This window comes from Mytilus trossulus, chromosome 3, assembly GCF_036588685.1.
Source record: "Mytilus trossulus isolate FHL-02 chromosome 3, PNRI_Mtr1.1.1.hap1, whole genome shotgun sequence".
NCBI lineage: Eukaryota > Metazoa > Mollusca > Bivalvia > Mytilida > Mytilidae > Mytilus > Mytilus trossulus.
The window spans coordinates 23,644,380-23,665,534 of NC_086375.1; the positions used below are offsets into that span (position 1 = coordinate 23,644,380).

Here is a 21,155-nt window from a genome sequence, read left to right on the forward strand (position 1 = left end):
TCAACCAATAGGTCAAACTAATGAGTCATGGTCAATATTTTGTTAAATGGATACATCATTCCTAATGAAGGCATTGTTTTAAACATTACTTTTCTTTAAAATCCATCTTGAGTGTTATTGTATGTAATTATATTACAGTATATCAACACTGGTACATGTATTTACATTTCATAAGTTCGTAACATTATAGGTCAGTAAAATTGTGAGTAATCAGGTGAAAAATGTGATTTCTGAATTAGTGTTCAAAGTTTCATCTTTCAAGACTTTTTAACTGTATCAAATTTGAGCGTAAAATTACATAAATTTTTAGGAATGCAGACTGCATATACAAAATTCACAAATTATTCTTCAACTTTTTCAGATACTCCTGTAGGAAGCAGACATCCACATAACACAGGGTCAAGGTCAGTGAGTAGAACAAGTCGCCGTGACCCACTAGATCATCTCAGTAAGCGACCAGAGACAAGTGAAGGACGATTTAGTGCATTGGAAGCTCGTGCAGATCAAGAAGAGCGTGATTTAATGGTTACACCTAATGTTCAGGACAAATATTCTCGGCCACCTACAGTGGCTTCAGGGAAAGTTGTGACAATATCAGATGTAAAAGATAATGAAGCGACAAAGTGATATATTTGTTTGTTTGTTTGTTATTTATATGAAATAAATTTGTTTATATTTTTACAATAATCTTAGCTTATTTCATATTCTTTCAGTTACCTACAGTTTAATACATGTAGCAAAAATGAAAGGACTTGATAAGCAAGACCAGATCTACAAATAAGTCCACATTTGGTGTTTTATGTACTGTAGTCTATACAAAACAAAAAGTCCACCTTTCAACACTTTGATAGGCAAGCTACTGGATTGAGAAACAAATTTGTCTGGAAAGTTATATACATAGATGTGTTTCTTTGTGTTAGGAGACTTTGTAGCCCAGTTGGTTATGTAGTTTATATAAAGTATCAACTCAACACTGGGGTTTGATTCTGAGCCTAGCACATGTAATTAATTGACTAGGATTGTCAGTTTTCTTGCTGAAAGTCAGTAGTACTGTGTGGGAACTTGTTTGTGTTTATGGGTGAAGGAAGCACAACAACAATATAGTCAACATTGCTGTTAAAACACCAACAATCAATCAATCAATCCTTTTACTGGTAACACCATACAAGACTTCAAAATAAGAAGTTACAGTTTTATTGCCAAAGAGATAATTATCCATCAGATACTAAATGACAGAGATGTAAGCAGCTATAGGTCAACAATGAGCAAAAACTGTATAGTACAGCCAACTTGGGACATGAAAACATAGAATATGGCAGGATTATACATGTTTGAGACCAAAAAACATTACAAAAACTATTGACAATTGTGTAACAGCACAACAGAAGAACAAACTGCCAGTTTTATAACTAAATCTTGTAATTTCATTATCTTCTTCTGACTTACATAGTTGATCAAGGTAAAACATATCAGACTATTCAGAGTACTTCCTTACGAATTTGTCTATTTTTTTTTATCGTATTCTACCCAATCAACACTTTTTGCAATGGTGCCACAGATAACTGTTTATTTAGCACACTTTATGTCATTTAATTTTATTTACACCAAGCTAAATATACAATTTAGTGACCTCCTATATTCAGATAGAGTAATGTAACTTCAACACAGGTGACAATTTGATGAATTTAATCATAAGGGATCTGATATCATAAATGTATTCACACAGTTAAAAGACTCGCTTTTTATAAAGTTATAGGAAATAAATAATAAAATTACAATAAACCACATGAGGCAATCTTGTAATTTGATTGGTGCAGAATATCCTGGGAAGTTACCATGTGACTGATGAAGTGTGTAATAATCTTTAATATTATTATTATTGTTTTATGACCCAATCATCTCTACTCTGTCTGTACAATTGTCAAATATAGAATTATATGGTTGATAATGTCTCTCATTCACAGTCCAACATTCATACACGATAAAAAATAAACAACCACTTCTACTACACTTCCTCCTTTAATGCATTTATGCAGTTCCGTAACAACTGAACCTGGGCCTGAAAATAGAAAAGAAGATTTACTATTGTTACAGATAAGGGTGAAGGTTTGGTACCATTAAAACGTTTAAACCTGTTGCTCTTGTTTGTACCTATCCTAATTAAGGAATCTGATGTTCAGTAGTTGCCATTTGTTGATGTGGTTCATAAGTGTTTCTCGTTTCTCGTTTTTTGATATAGATTAGACAGTTTGTTTTCCATTTCGAATGGTTTTTTTGAGGCCCTTTATAGCTTGGTGTTCGATATGGGCCAAGGTTCTTTTATAAATTGTCTTGGATGAAGAGTTGTCTCATTGGCACTCATACCACATCTTTTTATATCTATTCATAAATACAAATGAAGAATTATGTTTATGAAATATAATTGTCTGGAAAAACATGATTTAACATTTATCTTGAGAAAAAAATACCTGCAACAGTCTTTTAGACTAATGATGTCTACACACCTTGAATGTAAAAACAAATTCGAGAAATATAAAAATAATTAATTTTCTTGTATGAAAAAGCAATCTTTTAATTATAACACATATACATTATGTAAGCCCAAATTAACATGTCAAACAAATTAACAGTTAAAATAAAACAAATTTATTTTGGAATAATTGATAACATTTTTATTTTACTTCATATTTAAAACATCAACTACATATATTACCTTGGAATGTTTAAGTTCTAATTCAGCCAGGTCAACTAAATGTTTCTTGAAATAAGATATTCTTCGACTCTTAAATTCTGTCAATTCTGAAAAATGTCAAAATATGTTTAAACTCAAAACTACCATTCAACACTTAAAAACAAATATATATTGTTTTATAGCTAAGAGCATGCATGCTAAGATTACCAATTATATAATTTCTTTCTGCAAAAGTCTGATTTTTATCATAGCTTTTTCAATAACTCTTGGTAAGATTTTAATAATTTGGCAAATAACTTTTAAATCTCTGCTAAAAGAAGCTACTGGGATTTTGAGCTAGTATCTACCCAACTCATTAACATTGATGTCAAATTCTATGCTCATTGGGTATCATACAAAAGTATCAAACAAGTATCGAACAGAAATTCTTAAAGACAGATGAGAAAATTACTTGCAGTTCACCTCTGATGTTTAGTATACATAGTGTTGGCATTGCTAAGGTATTTAGTTTTTCTTTGACTTATGAATGTCCCCTTGGTATCTACTGCCTTTTTTTTTTGCACAGTATAACTGAACATTGTAAATTTACTCACCAAATTATTTATATTACCCAAAGGTCAAACACTACTTTTTTCAATTACATTGCACTTACTGTGAAAGTACTTTTATTCGTGGGGTACCAATTTTCGTGGTTTTCGTGGCTGACTTTAACCACGAATTTAAGTGTCCAACGAAATAAAACAACCATTGTTCAAATCAAGTCATGGTATAAAGATCACCATCGGTAGGTTTGACTATTGATATGATCTAGAGAAATATTGAATAACGCCAAATCTGCGAATACTTTGATAGCAGTCACAGAACTACAACCGCATGCAGGATTATACCCATTTAATCTTTAATAACCTAAACTGTACAACGTTTGATCTTTTTATTCTCATAAAAAATATTTTTGATCGACGAAAGTCAGATTTCCGGTATTGATATGCTAGTATGATAAAGTGTTCATTTTATATCCTCATAGTTCTCGTACATATGGGAAATAATAATTTCATGCTGGGCTTGATTTTGATAAGATTTATTTGACAATTGAAGATACGTTTAAAGCATTTGTTTATGTTACTGTTTTCTTTAGGTGACATGTTTATGGCCTAATCAACACCTTTGATGGTCTTTAATCTGTTGATCACTTCATCATGGGTTAATTAGTGCTATCACTACGATTTACATGGGTCAATGTTTACTTTGCAATTTCCTTCAATCAAGACTATATGTAACCTTCGTTTAAAAGCCTTTAATTTTTCAATTATTTTTTTTTTATTAGAAAACTAAAATCCACGAATTTAAAACCCCACGAACATGTTAATATTGATCAAACCACTAAAATTGATAACCACGAATTAAAGTACTTTCACAGTACCTTTTTTAGCAACTTCTGATATTTTTTCATATTTCTCACAACAGGTTTGTTGGTTCTTTTCTGCCTGAAAATTATAACAGAGTGACAAAGATATAAATTATTATCACATATTTCAATAAAACAATTTTGCCCTCGCAATTATCATCCAAAATAAGTTTGCAGTTGGTATTGTGGAAGGTCAAAGTCTTCAGGATAAGCATAGTAAGAAGAAAACAATCTTAAAATATTGGTTTGGACAGATGAGGCATATATCTATTTAGTTTTATTAATTTATAAAACTCCCAAATTTATATATTTTCTTACATACACTGGAAACATACATTCATAACTTTTACAAAAATATAACAGCTTTCTCTAATTTCAATGAATTTTTAAAATCTGTTTCATTTAGAAATTTTTGCTAATCAATGTATAAATCTATTTTACCTGTGCCACCTCTTTATTTTTGGTTCTAGCTTTTTCTAAGGCTTTATTGGCATTTTCATAATCGACCAATGATCTGGTTCGTCTGTATAATAAATCCTTGCCAGCTGACGAATCTCTCATGTAATATCTCAAAGTGTCACTTAATTTCAAATCTTCGTCTGATGCTACTCTACCTTCCAATTTCTAGAGAGGAAAATTAATGTTAATAATAATAGTATTTTCATCATTAAGAATATAGCTAGATTATGTGTGTCAATAAGAGAACAAGAGAGACCATCTGAAGATCTAATGAACATAAAATTAAAATCTTATTGTGAAGTTTTCTGGTTTATTTCTGTCATAAAACTGTAAGTCACTTTATGAATAAGTAAAAATAGATTTCATTTACATATTGACATTTTTTATATTCTGATTAAAATTAAGTAATTCTCCATTTACATTAAGTTTTTTTATGTATTAGGTCCGAGAACACAATTAATTCGTAGTGCATTTCTTTTAGAACATAAATGAAAATTAAAAAAATCCCACCTGCGCTTTCTCAATGAAATTTTTACAGTATGTTGTACTATTTTTGGGACAAATTATATCAAAATTATAGAAAACTTCATCGCCTCTAACTCAAAATATGGACAATTTTGTGTTTAGGGTGTCTTGAAATCTTTTGACAGCTTCCAAAGTGCTAATTTTTAACCTTTTTCAGCTGGACCAAATCACTACTTTCCTGTAAAATTCTGAACCCAAATTTTTTTAAAGTGTAATTTCACCCTTCTACTTACAATTTGAGGCATTAAACATGGAGAAATAAATTTGGAAGGAGTAAAATTAATGGCAAGTAACCCACTGTTAACACTAGGGACTATATTCGTGAACAACGAAAATCAAGGGACGACAATTGTGGTCTCGGACCATTATTACAAGAGCAACATGACAAATATCTCATGGGAAGCAAGATCTGCTGATTGATCCCTTCAGGAGCACCTTCAATCAACCTTTCGTCCAATATGTTTTTGGTGTGTTAATTTCGCTCAGTTTTAAGGTTTGTATGCAATATTTTTTGTAAACTGTTTGTTTGTCTGTTTTTTAGATTTTTTATATCTTCATTTTTTGCCATAGTTTTGTCAATTTCTCTTCCATTTATGAAATTTGATTGTTCCTGTCAAAACTATGTCTCTTTTTTTTGACAATGTGTTAACAAACTAATTTTTAATTTTAGTCTTATTTTTATACTGCTGTACTAGTTTTACTTCCTCAACTTACTCTGGCTTTTTCTAATGCTTCTGCCAATTTCGTAAACACCCTGAAAAATAAAACAGAATCCATTAATGCTAAGAATGAAGATATACTTTAGGATAAATTGATCAAAAACATGCAATATTGTGCTTCAGTAAAAATGTAGACAAAATCTTCCTTAAAGAAAATTTTAACAAACTTCTAACTTTCCATTAAGCAATAACCAGAATGTGTCCATAGTACATGGAAAACTCACTCGAACTATTCATTTCTATGTTCAGTGGACTGTGAAATTCAGGTCAAAACCCTAGTTTGGCATTAAAATTAGGAAGATCATATCATAAGGAACATGTGTACTAAGTTTCAAGTTGATTGCACTTCAAATTCATCAAAAACTACCTTGACCAAAAACTTAAACCTAAAACAGGACAGACGGACAAACAAAAAGATGCACAGACCAAAAAAAGATAATGCCCATAAATCCAATTGGAGAAACTCATCTATTACTTTATTATTTTAAACCAATCAGACATGATGTCAGTTGATACATATTTGAAGAATATTACACATAGAATAATCAATGAGTTTAGGGAATGGAGAATGTTAAACTAAACTTACTTATCTAATTCTGTATTTTCTATTGTTGCAAGTTGCACAAACCCTGTCGATATTTGTATATAACTGTCCGCTACATCTACAAAACAAATAAAGTTACTGCGTCAGTTTTGTAGTTGCTTGTCTTTAAATATGAAATTTGTTAAGTACTGAAGACTCCTTATCTCCTTACCCTTCCATTGCACTTATGAAAACCCCTGAATTTTTTTGGGTAGGGTTTATGTTGTTCAATACTTAGTTTTATATATAGCGTTTTGTAGACTTGTTGTTTGTCTTCCATTGATGATCATTTTTACCATGGTTTTGAGAGTTTGTCTTCCACTTCTTGTTTTTGATTTCCTCTTTTGGTGTTTTCTTTTATTTTAAACATGAATTTTACTAAGAAGTCTATTATTGCAACATCTGGATTGGTAGCCTTCAGCTGTTTTTATGTTTTATTTGCTCTATGATTGGGTTTTTGTCTCTTTGACATATTCCCCATTTCCATTCTTAATTTTATTTAAAAGTTATAAATGAATATAAAATCAGTTAAAATTTTACATTTCATTACGGTATCTTTGTTCCACCTTTCATCATTTATATGTAAAACAATGGTTTACAATTACAAAGTATTTTTGGTGTTCATACCGACTGAAAACATTTATTATAAGTGGATTAAGGAAGGCATAGCAATTCCTGAACACAAGAGTGATGTGATGCAATCTTTCTTGAAAACTTACTTTTATGGCATCTTGTCATTTTATCAGATTTGCCAGTTCCATCCTTTATTTTTGTATGGTATTCTATTAAAAATACTTTTTGTTGTTCGAAAAACTCATCCACATCCTACAATAAATAAGTAACATTTTCAAAGATATATGTCAAGAGTATTTTTAAAACATGTTTTGCCGTGTTAGAAAAACCTTATAACTATAACATAAAAATGTAGCCTACAGTAAATATTTGGAAACATTTAAATAAAAAAACAAGATATCTCAAAATAAAATGAAAAAAAAAAAGTTAAAGAAAAGCAAGCTTTTAATGTCTATTGATTGGTCAAATAACCAATTTTAAAACATTTTGACAGCACAATACTGTAAATCAAATTTAATATCTAAGGGAGACTTCATTTTGCATATAACCCTTACAAGCTCATTTCACAATTTGCAAATTTGATTTGTACTTAAAAAATTGGAAGATGTTTGTTTTTACATATTCGTGACCATTTAAATTCCTCTTACTCTTGCTGGTTTGAAGAGATTCACTATGTATGAATAATAAGCCTATAGCTGGCAATTGATGAACAATGGTGATTATGATGAATTGGTCTTTAACAGCCAGTGGCAAATTTCACATGCAGATCAGCAAGAGATCATAATAATAAAGAGATGAATATGAACCCAGTTTTGTACTAGCCTGACAGAATAAGATACTGTCATATACTTCAAAGAAATTCAAACATAATCCCTATGAAAATAAGATGTGGTATGATTGCCAATGAGACAATTCTCCACCTGAGACAAAATGACATAAAAGCTAGCAACTTCCGGTCCCTGTACAGCCTTCAACAATGAGCAAAACCTAACTTCATAAGAAGTTGTAAAAGGCCCTGAAATGGCATTCATACATTTCTATGTTGGTAAAGAAAAATATATATTTAAGAAGAAAAAATACTTGATATGCAATAAACTTACAATTTCACTCTGCATTTTCTGTGTAAACAATAACGTAAAACATTTCTATTTAAAAAAATATTCATCCATTCTCAAAGTGTGCAAGTAGAATGAAGAAAACCTCTTAGGAGATAGTTCTTATGTTCAATTTTTTTTTCATTGGAAAACTTTTCACTTACCATAGCTGATCATTTAAGGAGGGAAATGTCTTAGGAAAATGGTTGAGCCTTGTTAATTTAAAGATATGAGTATACCAATAACATGAATATATAAGAGTACAGTTGGTTTTTGTTTTAACAATTTCTTGATATAGAAATTTCAAATGAAAGATAGAACTAAAACAACTAACATGAGCAAATTTATTTAGACAACCATTAAGATAATTTTTGTCATACAAATAAACATATGATACAATAACTTTAAAATATTCCCACAATGAATTTCTATATTTACAGTAACCAAAAAACTTCATTTCTATTTTTACTAATTACCTTCTGTCCAGATAGAAGTACTTCATCTGCTGTTTTTGTCAGAATTTTGAAAAATCCACCTAATTTTTCTTTTTTGTTCTTTCCTCTAACGCTCAACTGTAAAAACAGAAACAATCATCTTAAATAAATTATATAAATACTACCGGTATGTTATATTGTATTGATTTTATACTTGTGAGTCATAAAATAAGGGTCTGATTCTCTCAGTCTAATTTGTCCAGAAAATTTGACCACAATGGCTATTCTTTTTTTGGTCACTTTAATTGACAATCAGACTGCAACACATCAATATATACTTTATAGGACAAATAAGTTCTTAAAAAAATTCTGACAAATGAGTGATTTATATTTCACTCTTTTCTTTCCAAATAATTGGCAATTAAAAATGTAGTGAGCTTTTCTTTTTTAGTTGAACACCTTTTTATTGGGGCATTTTCATCAAAATCTGATTTGAAAAGTAAAGATTTATGATACTATAAGATCAAAATTAATAAAAAGGCAATCAATTTGTTAATACATGAATGGTTTATGGTGTTTACAAGTACTAAATATTACATACATCTTGATCATATTCAAGAAAAACCTCAAAGTTAACATCATTCCTAAGTGCAGGATGTGCCGCAATCCGTTGTAGAAACACTTCATGCATAGCTACTGTCTTCTTAAATGTGGCTAAATATTCTCTAAAATAAGATACAAAATAAAATTTTATCAACACAAACAATTGTTTGATAGCAAACCAGTTATTTTCATAACAAATTATTATAAAAACTGAATTCAATTTAATTCTCTAATAAATTTATACATGTAGTATGATATATTGGATGGTCTTACATATTAAGTGAAAAGACAAAATTATCCTTTTAAAAGTATGTTAGATTAAAATTGAGTATAAACGTTCCTGATGCAAGTAAATCAAGAAAAGCATGTTCCATGCAATAAGTATTTAAAGTGTTATTTTCATTTTTCAAAGAACCTATTTCTTTCATATATAAACATAAAACTTCCTTTATATGCTAGATAACTTATACATGATCTGACAATTAATGTTTCAATATGTGAGAATCATCTGTAGCAGTACAATGAATGATCAAAGGGAAAAACAAAAAAATTGCAAAAGCAAATTTACAGATCTAACATTGTTGGGTTGATGTTTAGATGAGATGTATATAAATAATGTTCACAGCCATGTATCACTATCGCTGCTGGTGATCAGATGGATAAATCTGTTGTAGAGTTGTCACTGGCTCAGACATACTTATATATATATATATTTATATAAAAATTTCAGTTCTTTATTTAGTATATGTAAATTTTACTACATAGTTTTTGTGTCTCAAGTGTATTAAAACATTTCTGAAACCTGTGCTGCTTACGCTTCAAGTTCTTGCTTCATTTTCGTGAATTCTTCCTTTGTCATTGTGCCTTCACCCTCACCCAATCTTTGTAACTTTTCTCGGGAAGCATCAAAGTCTGGTTTTGGAGGAGCTGGTGGTATCTGTAAATAATCAAGACAATAACTGTGTCAAACTTATCAAAAGTCAGTTTAAATAGTACTCATGGAGGAAAAATTATCCATTTAAATCAATGGCTTAGATAGGGCAATTTTTGTTGTGTTTCATTGAATTGTAAAGTTTACAAAGAAAAGAATATGCCAAGTCTTTTTCTTTTACCATGACATTTCTTTTTTTTTGTTAAATTTTTTCATGTCTCTCTTTAAAGGTCAAATTTTTAGCTGCACTCTGGTTTTTGCTATTGTGGCAAAAGGTTTGCCTTAAAACCCATAATGTCAGAACAAGATTTTTCAGAAGGAAAGGGAAGTCAAAGTTTGCAAAAATATACATTTGAAACATCTATATATCAATTGAGAAAAACAAATCTCCAAGAAAACTTCCTGCAATATGATATCATTGCACTCTTGAAGTTACAATTTCTGTAATTAAATATATTAAAATTTAGCATCTCAAGTGGAGAAATATCTATTTCATTGAATTCTTAACAGAATCTATTTATAAACACACTTACAATAATACCAGCATAATCTTCATTCTCAACATATCTGTCATGTAACCAACAAAACTCTTCATGTTGTCTTACAACTGAGAATTCACCTTCCTTAAATCTGGACAATGAGGTCTGGAAAAAAAGCAAAAAGTTTAAAGTATATTTGGAAAGAAAAAAAATTAAATTAAAAAATTTTTTTTTTTTTAGATTTAATCAATCTTGATATTTCATGTTAGATATGTTTCAATTTTCTTAAATTGACCTGTACAAGGTCAAGTTTTATGATTGTAGTGTTCTTTCTTTTTCTTTCAGAAAGCGTAACATAGGTGTCAAAATATTAAGCCATTTATGTTGATTTTCTTTCACAACTTCTTACTTTTTACTGATTGAAAATCCTATTCCATGAAAACATTACATATGAAATAGATTTAAAAGCTCATTAGAATCTTCAGAAACATAAAAATAAAGAAAATTTTAAAACCACATCCTGTTATGCACAATGAATTTGATTGGTGCTGTGTGAATCATTTATTTTTTTATCCTTACCTTGGTGTGCACTGTAAATTTGACTTTATCCCTCTCACTTAATGCATCTGATATGTCAACAAGTAGGGATGTGTCTGTTAAATCCACTGTAGAAGATCTTGGCTGTATAAAAAATGATAAAAAAAAAAATTTACCTGTACATTGTATGAATGATTCAATTTTATGAACAATATTCTTTTTATATTAGATGATGTTGAGGGGAAAAAAAATGTCAAACAGAATTAACAGATACACATTCATTGTTCAGTTGACCGTGAAATTGGAAACAAAACTCTAATTAGGCATTAAAATTAGAAAGATCCTATAAAAGGTAACATGTGTACTAAGTTTCAATTTGGACTTGCAACTTCATCAAAACAAAAAACATTAACATTGAAGCGGGACAGACCAACGGACGCACAAATAAAAAAAAACATAAGGCCCCTAAGCATGCTTAGTGGGGCATAAAAATCTATTATCACACCCAGATTCCAATTACCAGAAATTTGACATGTAACTACGAATAAAGAAAGGATCCAATTGACACAATTTGAACAAGAATTAGTTCCCTTTTTTGGCCATTAAGGAGGCCTTTCTGTGCGAATAAATCAATAAATCAGCCCAAAATAACTTACTTTTCAGAAGCTAGACATCAGAGAAAGGGTTTGTTAAAGATATTTTTTTTGTTTAGCCTAGCACAAATACTGCAATCTTCATTGGAAGTAAAAATCTTGTTATAGACTTGTGTGTATAGAAGGTTTCAATTTGGTTTACATGTACATGTACAGTCAAGTAAGAAAATCAACAATAAAACAAAAAATTGTATAGATAATTGAAATCCATGTACACTGTTCTAACTTTTCTGTCAAAATGGTTGCATAAATTGTGAACTCATACAACAATCTCAATCACTTTCTATAGATTCTTAATTTCATAGAAATTATTGGTAACATGCATTTTTACTTGTATACACTTTATGATTTATGTGCATTAAAAAATGTGTAAGAATTTAAAATGCCTTTCTTTTCATCAATAACAGCATCCACTCTAAAATCCATTTAATAAAAGTTATATTAGGTTCAATAAAACCAGATTTTAATCACTCCATCAAACCTGACTGCACAGTACTATTTACAACTAATTATCTTAATTTGATATGTAACTAAAGGTCTAAAGCCCTGTCAAACCAATAAAATATCTTGTTTTTGACAATTTGACTTTACAGGCTATACAGTACATTTATATCAAGGCTGAAGGTATGAACGTCACTCTCTTTTATACACTATAACTTTAAGTGCGTTGTTAGCCTGCAGCAGAAGTGATCTTGCGATGTATATCTATATGTGACATTATGTACATCTGATTTCAACTGGAGAGATGCACGCTTGATAAAGCTAGTTGGTCTAGCGAAATATTGCGTTTATTTTCATCATTTTGTAAATATTTTAAACATTATTATATTTACATACTAAATAGTGTGTTAAAATTACATTGTTTGGCAATCTATATATATATATATGTGACATTATGTGTATAGTTTATCAAATAGACATTGCTCAAGAGGGTTTCTCTAGTCTTTTTTCTACACATTCTTCTTGATTTCCTGAAGGTAACAAAACATTCAATATTTTTATAATAAAAGTTGTTTCAAAGAAACCGCCCACCTCAATACATACTTTTATTTTTAGTAATTACTAACATTTAGATTATCAAATTGGCAAGTGGGACAAATGATTCGACAAAGCTGACACTGTCAGTTTTCCACAAAACAAAGATAAGTGTAACGATCTATGATACTAATGGGTCTGGGACAGATAATCTTTTATAGTGATTCAGAAAGTGAGATCTCTGTCATGCAAATGTCATGTCTGGAAAATAGAAGGGCGACTTTTCATACCTTGTTGTTGTCCTGCTCGCCCGCCAGCAGGTCGGGCCCGTCATCCAGTCCATCCTGAAATACAAAATAAATGATCAATTTAAATATAGAACCGCGGTATAATATTAATTAAACAAATTTCAAAACCGGAAAAATGTTCGACACCCACCATCATGGCTGCAATTATCACGTGATGTGTATACAGATCTGACCGCACTACCACTTTCACATTCATAAATATGCGGAAGAGAACGTTCGGTTTTACAAACTTTTTTTTGACAAAAGGACAACGCAGTTACGAAATCGATTAAAAAAGGGACTAAACAAACAACAAAGAAAATTAAAGACTTTTGAGCGACAACAATACCAAAGAAAAATTAGGAAGGTATACGCAGACTCCCTACTCAGAGTCCCCTTAGCGGGTTGATATATAAATAAGTTATCAAAGTCAAACCATAAAAAATGTAACAAACTTCGAAAACTGTCGGTCATGTGAATCTTTTAACCTTTGTAACTTGGCCTAATGTGATTTTTTTTTACATTGAATTGAACTGAACACGGAATCATGAGTTCTGACAAATGATAGACAAAACTGATTCCTTTCAAAACGTGAATTACTGGGTAATCTCTGGTGCGCAGTAAAAGTATGATGACATCGCTTTACTAAATGATTTTAAAACGTTTACCATTCAATATTGTTTATTAACAGGAGTAACCGAACCTGCAACAACACGGTACCACAAACAACGCGTGGTACCCGTCGTGTTGCTCATTTATGTACAAACTCAATAATGAGTACTGTCACATTCCATATGCGCGGTATATTGAACGAGTTTTTGGCTACAACATTGTAACATATTCGTCGTCATCATACCTGCCAACTTTCAAAATGTCCATGGGGGTTTTATGTGCAAGATGGCTTTAAAGTCCTAAAAAACCTTCAAGGGGGTCTTCAAATGCATCTTAAAGTTGTTGGGGTTTTTTTTGCTTCTCATAGTCATTATAAATTTAACTGTTGTTTTTTTTAATTGTTGACATAATTGATCATAATTGCTCTTTGTGTCGTATCTGCTTCCTCGTGTTGAAGGAAATATAACAAACGAACAAACGAACAAATATAACAAATCTCAACATTGTCTGAGACATACGAAACTGACCTGGTATGAAATTTTTTATAACATCTCGCGAGTGCTACCGTGGGGATCTATCAGTGTACTACGTCTGTTGAAATCAAATGTACGGTCAACAGTGAACAATGACAGGTTATCATTGCTAGCATTACTGCATATTCATCGAGATTTCAGTACGGTAAATATTGACAAATAGATAGAGAAGCTCGTTTCTGCCTAGACCCGAAGAGCAGATTGTGGACAACTTTAAGTAAATTCTGTATCAGAAAACTTGTGTAGTTTATGTTTTCAATTAACCATGATTTACTTTATTCAGAAAATTTATGAATAGTTTTACATTTACAATAAGTCCTATCTATATGTTACTCCTCTTCAACTGTCCTATGACCGAAAACTGAAAAAAAACCATTTTCCTGCATAAAAGGGTCCCAAAATTTTTAAACCTCGCTCCGCTCGGTGGTAGCTAGGTGCTTGCACATCATTTCTTTCTAGCTACGCCCCTGACTTGGAACCCTTGGCAAATAGATTGATTATAAGCAGCAACATTCTATTCAGGAAATCATGGTATAAATTGAAGATACGGAGTATCTTTTTAATTGGGAGATATTGGAGCACCCGATTTCACCACTGGCTTTTTTAAAGGTATCTTGCGCTCAATCTTGAGTTTTATTTAGTGATGTTTGGTTGTCTTTAATGTTTTAGTCGTTTTTAGTGTTGTGCATTGTTGTCTAATATTGGCCACATGGTCTTTACCATAATTTTTTAAACATATTCTGTAACATCCATAGGGAAACACAGAGTTTTCTTACTCAGAGAAAAAATTGATGAGTATATAAACGAAACATTGGTCTGGCGTACTACACCGTAAAAAAAAGAGAAGAAGTGGTATGATTGCCAATGAGGAAACACTCCACAAGAGACCAAATGACACAGAAATTCACAACTATAGGCCATCGTATAGCCTCAGTCAACAATCATGGAGCAAAGTCCATACCGCATAGTCAACTATAAAAGGTCCCGAAATGACAAATATATTTAACAATTTAAACGAGAAAACTAACCACCTAATTTATGTACAAAAAATGAACGAGAACATATATGTAACACATCAACAAACTACAACCACTGAATAACAGGCTCCTAACTTGGACGGGCACGTACATACAGAACGCCGTGTAATGCTTTGATATTTTTTTATAGCTCGATTTATAAGATAAAATATTTGAAGAGCAATACAATTGTAAACTTTTATTTGATTGTATAACTCTTGGTATTACTATCATCAAGATTTCGACTTTAAGGTTATAAATCATCATTTTTTGGACACCGATTCTGAAAATATGATTAAAATGTAGATCTCTGAGTTCGTTATCCTCATATATATGATATTATATATACCAGCACTCGAGTTAAGATTAAATTGCATTGTAATCAGACTAACGGAAATAATGTGGTAGTATTACTAAGTTTGTGAGCGCTCAAAACTCCTCACATCATAGGACAGTTGTGCAACTGAACACTACAACATAACAACAAACTGTAAAAACAGCTGAAAAAATGCTGAGGTCATCATATAGTAGCATATAAACCCTGGAGAAAAAACAAAATTGACGTGCCTTACTGAATTTCATTGTTTGTTCTTATGGTGTGTTGTTGCAACTCTCACCCAGAATATTTAATGATGCTTAGAGTGTTTTGAGAACTAGCAAACAATGTTGAACCTTGACACATTATTTGTGTGTCTTCGCCAAGTCGGGAGCCTTTAATTTGGTGGTGGTCTTTGGTTTGTGTCTGCCATATTAGTATTGTGTCTGTCACTTTTAATAGCATTGTTAGTCTATGTTTTTCTAGATTGAATATGTCACTTAGAAGCATCTAGAACTTACTATGTGTATGGGTTTTGATTATAGATGAAGGCCGTAAAGTGTCATATAAATGCATACATTTAAATCTCTGTGGCTATATGTCCTGTTTTTTTGGTTAAGGTAGTTTTTGATGAAATTGAAGTCAAATCAATTTGAAACTTAGTACACATGTTCCCTATAGTATTCTCTTTCTAATGTTAAAGCCAAATTTTTTTTTTTATCCTATTTCACGGTCCATGGAACATGGAAAATGATTAAGTGGGGCATCTGTGTAGTTTGGACACATTCTTGTTTTTAGTACGTGTAAGGTGGTGAAGTACAAGTTGAGTTCTGTTTGGATTAACTACCTTCACAAAATTACAGCTTTTGGATCAAAGAAGATACTTTTATTTTTGTTTGAATGTAGCTGATGGCTTTATTCTGGTTCGTTTGTATTCAATAAAGCCTGACTCAGAGATAATTTTTTTGTTTCCAGTTACGGGCAAATTATATCTTACGAGAGGCAGGTTCGTGTGTGTACTGTCCTCCCTTTATATACGCCTTCATCTTCGCTAGCCAAGGGTTACGATCCACTCCCGCTATTTTGACTTCTCATTCAGAAAAAGGAATATAAAAACCGTGAAAAACATATATAAAGTTTAATGTTAAACAAAAAAAAGATTTATCAAAAAGAATATGAAAACAGTGAAAAACATATATAAAATTTAATGTTAAACAAAAAAAGATTTATCAAGCTACGGCGTTATCCTTATCTTGTCGTTTGTGACAAGAAAAGATCCTGAAAAATGCAGTAATGTTTGCTGAAAATTTATTCTTTTTTCCATCATTGGTGGTATGTATTCTATCAATGTTTTCTTTCTTGATATCCATAGTTTGAGAATTTTTCTCCTTTTCCTTTATGATTTTCTCTTCCCCTTTCTTTGCTTTTCTATTCTTCATTGCATTTTCTTCATCCACAGTGTGTGACTCTTTCTTTTCACAGTCCTTCTTACTCTCTGTAACTTTCACTGCTTTGCTTTTCTTTCTATCGTTGGTTTTTTTCTTTCCATCTAAAGTTTTGGCCGGTTTCTTCTTTTCATTATTGACACATTCTTTCTCTCTCTTTTTTATTTCTGTAAAAGTAAGTGTTTCAATCAAATAAGTTCATGCAGTTTTGAAATTAAAATAAGTGTTCTATATTCAGCAAGACACTAATACTAATTAAAGATCAACAGACGAAAAATGTGTTTTTTTTATTGCATTCAACAGATATTTCAGTACTAACTTGATATCAACTATTTGATCCTGTTTTACTTTATATGATTAATTAACTGAATTTCAGACTCTTTTAAAGAAACGTTTTGCACAAAAAGCGTCAGCGTCAGAAGCAACTGGATAAGCCACTGGACATTCTCACCGATTCATCCATTTTTTTATTTTCTGCGCAAATCTGACAATCTTAAATTTTTTATATTTATGTATTTTATTTCTATTGAATATGTTAATAAACAGGTATGCCATCATAATTTTGTATTTCATTTTACAATATCGTACTGAATTTGTTAACTCAAGTATTGTTTTTGTATTTGAATGTTTCTCTGTAAACTTGTATCATAAGTTATAGTTGGCTTTTTTTTTATAGTTTCTAATCATAGTTTTTACATTTGAAAAATGTTGGTTAAAAATTTGTAAACGATTTTGTATGATGATTTAATCATCATTGGCAAGTTAATTAGAAAACATTGCACCATATCTGATCACTGATGGAGAAGAACCCCGAAAGTGTCTATTTCAATAAAATGAATATGTACCTTTCTCCAACATCTTTAAGGCTTTTTTCTCCGCCTTTTCAAGTTGCTTCCTTTTCTTTTCTTCCTTCTTATGTTGTGCTTGAACATCCTTGCTGTACCTTATCATTATCTTGTCTACTGCTTTGAAATATAACTGCACAACTTTTTCCTCTTCTTTGGCGATTTTCATTTTTATTATCTCCTCTTTCTTTGATGTGCTTCTTTCCCTTTTTTTGTCTTTTTTTGTTTGTTTGGTAATAGCTCCATTTAAATCAAAATTCTGGACTGTATCCTATAAAAAAAAAGTACCCATCGTGTATGCAAAAGATGACAGGAATGACTTGAATATTGGACAGTACAGTTGATTACATCAACCATGCAACAACACCCCACTCCGCAGAGAGAAAAAAACCAGCATACTAGTATACATGCACAAAGACCTATGGTGAAAATAGCCATGTTTAGTAAAGGCACACAACATGTAGTGGGGTTACACTAGTGTGCGTGTTCATATAAAAAAGAAGATGTGGTATGATTTCCAATGTACAAAAGACCATAATGACACAAACATTAACAAATATAGGTCACTGTAAGGCCTTCAAGGTTGTTTTTAAAAATAAAACATTCAATTGAAAATCTTCAAAGTACAGCTACCAACAAGATGACCATTTATAAGGGCATAATTCGGAAAGCAGGATAAAAATTTGCAAGCGCCATTACAACAGGCTCCAGTAGTTATATTTGTTAGAGCATTTTCAATATGAACTTTATCAGAAGCGTGTTGTTCAGGGTAAACAACTGCAAACCATTTACTGTAGATTCAGATTTCAAGTAGTATTTTTCGTTCTTTTTATCGCGCCGTTGCTGCTTTGTCCAATGTTTAATCCAGTTATGAAATATTTGCTGCTGAACATTATTGTATTAAACTAGCAATTAATTAACAGTTATTTAATCTTACATCAAATAAGTAACAAAGCATTGTGTGATCGCTTGGTATTTTGATAATGTCCAATCAACGGACAACGAACATGGTGTTTTCTTTACGTTCAGTGGCAAATAGTTTGTGCATATTTAAGACAAAGAAATGCAAAAAGAGGCCAATTAATATTTCACAGTATATCAAAAGACTACTGTCATCAAGATCTTTCCAATTCTAATTTGCCAATCTTAAATTGTACCTTAAAAACATATCTGGCATTCTTCAGTGTTTTCTCTGTTGGTCCTAGAAAATGAACGAAATAAATACAAACTAAAATGTCAAGACGATATAAATAAACTTATAAACTAAAATATGAAGACGAAATATCAAAAAAAAATCTTAATATCTACCTATTTCCCCTTAATCAGCTTAACAATTTAGTGTTGTTAAATAAACGATCAAACACTGTGCTGCTATTCAGCTCAGAGTTATTAATAACATAAATTAATAAAGAATTAGGCCGTTATTTTTTCTCGTTTGAATTGTTTTTTACATTGTCACTTCGGGGCCTTTTATAACTGACTATGCAGTATGGGTTTTGCTCATTGTTGAAGGCCGTACGATGACCTATAGTTGTTAATTTCTGTATCATTTGGTCTCTTGTTAAGAGATGTCTAATTGGCAATCATACCATATCTTCCCTTTTTATATATCTGTAGGGATAACTGTTGGAACGTATCATTTTAAATATTAAGCAAGAACCAAAGAAACCAAGCAAGTATATCAACTTAATTATAGAGAAGATTTTATAAGTATGTCTTACTGTGTTTCGTCCATTTTTCTAAGATTTCGAAAATACTATATATTAAAACTAAGCTCACTGGTATACAGAAACGAAGAGTAATGGAATTCCAGAAGTGACCTCATTACCTGATGCTGTCATTGATGCCTTATGCTGTTCAACTTCGTCTAGTGATTCCCCTAAGTCTCTAAGTATGTCATCTACACTTTGAGTGTCATCTGGAACTGTCAATTCATTGTCTTCTGTCATTACATTTTCTTCTGCAGTCGTGTTCTGATCTTTTAATTTATCTAAATGGAGAAACAGGCTTTTTTTAGTCTTGTGTGATTTTTAATTTTAGTTTCTTATGTATATTTCAGAGTTTAGTATGACGCCCATTATCACTGAACTAGTAGTATACATTTTTGCTTTGACCAGCTGAAGCACACCTCCAGATGCGCGAGTTTTTCGCTGCATTGAAGACCCATTGATGGCTTTCGACTGTTTAGTTGTCTGCTCTTTGGTCGGGTGATGTCTCTTTGACACATTCCCGATTCCCCATTTCCATTTTCAATTTTAAATATACCACAATGACGTTGAACATTGCGGAGATAGCAGGTATACTGTACATGATGCGACAACAACCTAACAGCTCAAATAAACAAAAGTACCCGGCAGTGATAAATTTAAGTTACCACTTGTATAGACGCGAGGCGATGGTGATATTGACATATTGTAAGGCTTGGAAACAGAAAACCAGAATGACATTTTTTTATCTGAGAAAGGTCCATTATTATACATTGAACATATACTTAGTTTTGACTAAATACAAACATATCTACAATTTGTCACATAATTTAGATATATACCCAATCGCATCTTTATAAATATATTTCACAAAACATAACGTAATCATTCATTCATAGGTTAAGGGAAATACTAGTAGTGGTCAATAAATTTACAAAAGAATCATAAGCGACGATCTTTAGTTTGTTTATATTCAGAAGTGTAAGCTAGGACAGGGGAGGAAGACTATATTTGACAGACATACCTAATTGCTTTATCAAGTCAGTTTCTCTGTCTTCCGCTGCTCTGATATCAATCTCGACTTCTGTCCACTGTTCCAATGTAAATTTAAACTCTGCAACTCTTATGATGGCTTCAGATAAGCCCGTCGCTGCCTGGTGTACATTCTTTTCTTTGTATGATAACTCCATACTTGACCTGTTGATTGTGGAGTCAAATGATACAATTAAAAATGCATTGTGAAATCCATTGTAACCCCTCCCCTATATCCCCCTAATAAAAAAATCTGCTAGCTTAACTACAGATAGATATAGGAAGATCTGGTGTGAGTGCCAATGAGACAACTCTCCATCCAAACAACAATTTTAAAAAAGCAAACCATTATAGTTTAATGTACGGCCTTCGACACGGAGCATTGGCTCACACCGAACAACAAGCTATAAAGGGCCCAAAAATTAGATAGTATGCTGGTATTTTATAGGAATACTTAATGTATTGTATAAATGGACACATAAATCTATGTTCATTCTTAAACATTCATTGAACAATGCATTTATTTAAAGTAAAATCAAATGTATCAATCCAAAATGTGTTTGCTAATTTCCATCTTTTCAAATGGCACACAAACCCCGAAACCACGATAACTATAGTCAGAATTCAAAATTGATCCATAACTTATATTCTTTTGTCTTTTTTTTTCAAAAATCTAGTAAAAATCGAAACTTAAGATCAAC

At 31.3% G+C, this 21,155-nt stretch overlaps 3 protein-coding genes across 5 annotated transcripts in view; 1 reads left to right on the plus strand and 2 right to left on the minus strand.

Moving 5' to 3' along the window:
- LOC134710676 (myosin-9-like) overlaps positions 1 to 685 on the plus strand; it is a 47,014-nt gene extending 46,329 nt beyond the window's left edge. For both annotated transcript variants that reach the window (XM_063571062.1, XM_063571063.1), the window contains one exon: positions 362 to 685. In XM_063571062.1, coding sequence (XP_063427132.1) covers positions 362 to 627 — 266 coding nt within the window. In that variant the 3' untranslated portion in view covers positions 628 to 685. The remainder of the gene's footprint in view (positions 1 to 361) is intronic.
- Positions 686 to 1,669: 984 nt separating this feature from the next.
- LOC134710677 (sorting nexin-6-like) lies at positions 1,670 to 13,148 on the minus strand. Of its 2 annotated transcripts, XM_063571064.1 has the most exons (15): positions 13,101 to 13,148; positions 12,953 to 13,006; positions 11,077 to 11,178; positions 10,552 to 10,662; positions 9,903 to 10,024; positions 9,086 to 9,209; positions 8,527 to 8,622; positions 8,057 to 8,074; positions 7,103 to 7,208; positions 6,387 to 6,462; positions 5,796 to 5,835; positions 4,539 to 4,721; positions 4,113 to 4,176; positions 2,714 to 2,799; positions 1,670 to 2,059 (listed from the first exon to the last, which is right to left on the minus strand). In XM_063571064.1, exons 1-15 carry the CDS (start codon positions 13,104 to 13,106, stop codon positions 2,006 to 2,008), a joined length of 1,242 nt encoding a protein of 413 aa, XP_063427134.1. In that variant the 5' UTR covers positions 13,107 to 13,148; the 3' UTR covers positions 1,670 to 2,005. The 2 variants fall into 2 exon arrangements, with proteins under 2 accessions (XP_063427134.1, XP_063427135.1); XM_063571065.1 differs by lacking the exon at positions 8,057 to 8,074 and having other exon boundaries at positions 13,101 to 13,119.
- A 3,475-nt stretch (positions 13,149 to 16,623) lies between these two features.
- Positions 16,624 to 20,614, minus strand: LOC134709298 (DNA ligase 1-like). The gene is made up of 5 exons (XM_063569464.1): positions 20,447 to 20,614; positions 19,545 to 19,706; positions 18,874 to 18,917; positions 17,717 to 17,987; positions 16,624 to 17,038 (listed from the first exon to the last, which is right to left on the minus strand). Exons 1-5 carry the CDS (start codon positions 20,610 to 20,612, stop codon positions 16,656 to 16,658), a joined length of 1,026 nt encoding a protein of 341 aa, XP_063425534.1. The 5' UTR covers positions 20,613 to 20,614; the 3' UTR covers positions 16,624 to 16,655.
- Between the last annotated feature and the right edge of the window lie 541 nt (positions 20,615 to 21,155).

Bases quoted from the DNA above. Each gene is read 5' to 3' on its own strand.
- LOC134710677 (XM_063571064.1), bottom strand. The intron at 10,025-10,551 runs GTAAGTGTGTTT...GATTATTTACAG, and splicing joins AAGATTATGCTGGTATTATT to ATACCACCAGCTCCTCCAAA. The intron at 5,836-6,386 runs GTAAGTTTAGTT...TTTATTTTTCAG, and splicing joins GAAAATACAGAATTAGATAA to GGTGTTTACGAAATTGGCAG.
- LOC134709298 (XM_063569464.1), bottom strand. From the start codon at position 20,612: ATGGAGTTATCATACAAAGAAAAGAATGTACACCAGGCAGCGACGGGC. The intron at 18,918-19,544 runs GTAATGAGGTCA...TTCATTTTCTAG, and splicing joins GGCATCAATGACAGCATCAG to GACCAACAGAGAAAACACTG. The intron at 17,039-17,716 runs GTACATATTCAT...TTACTTTTACAG, and splicing joins CTTAAAGATGTTGGAGAAAG to AAATAAAAAAGAGAGAGAAA.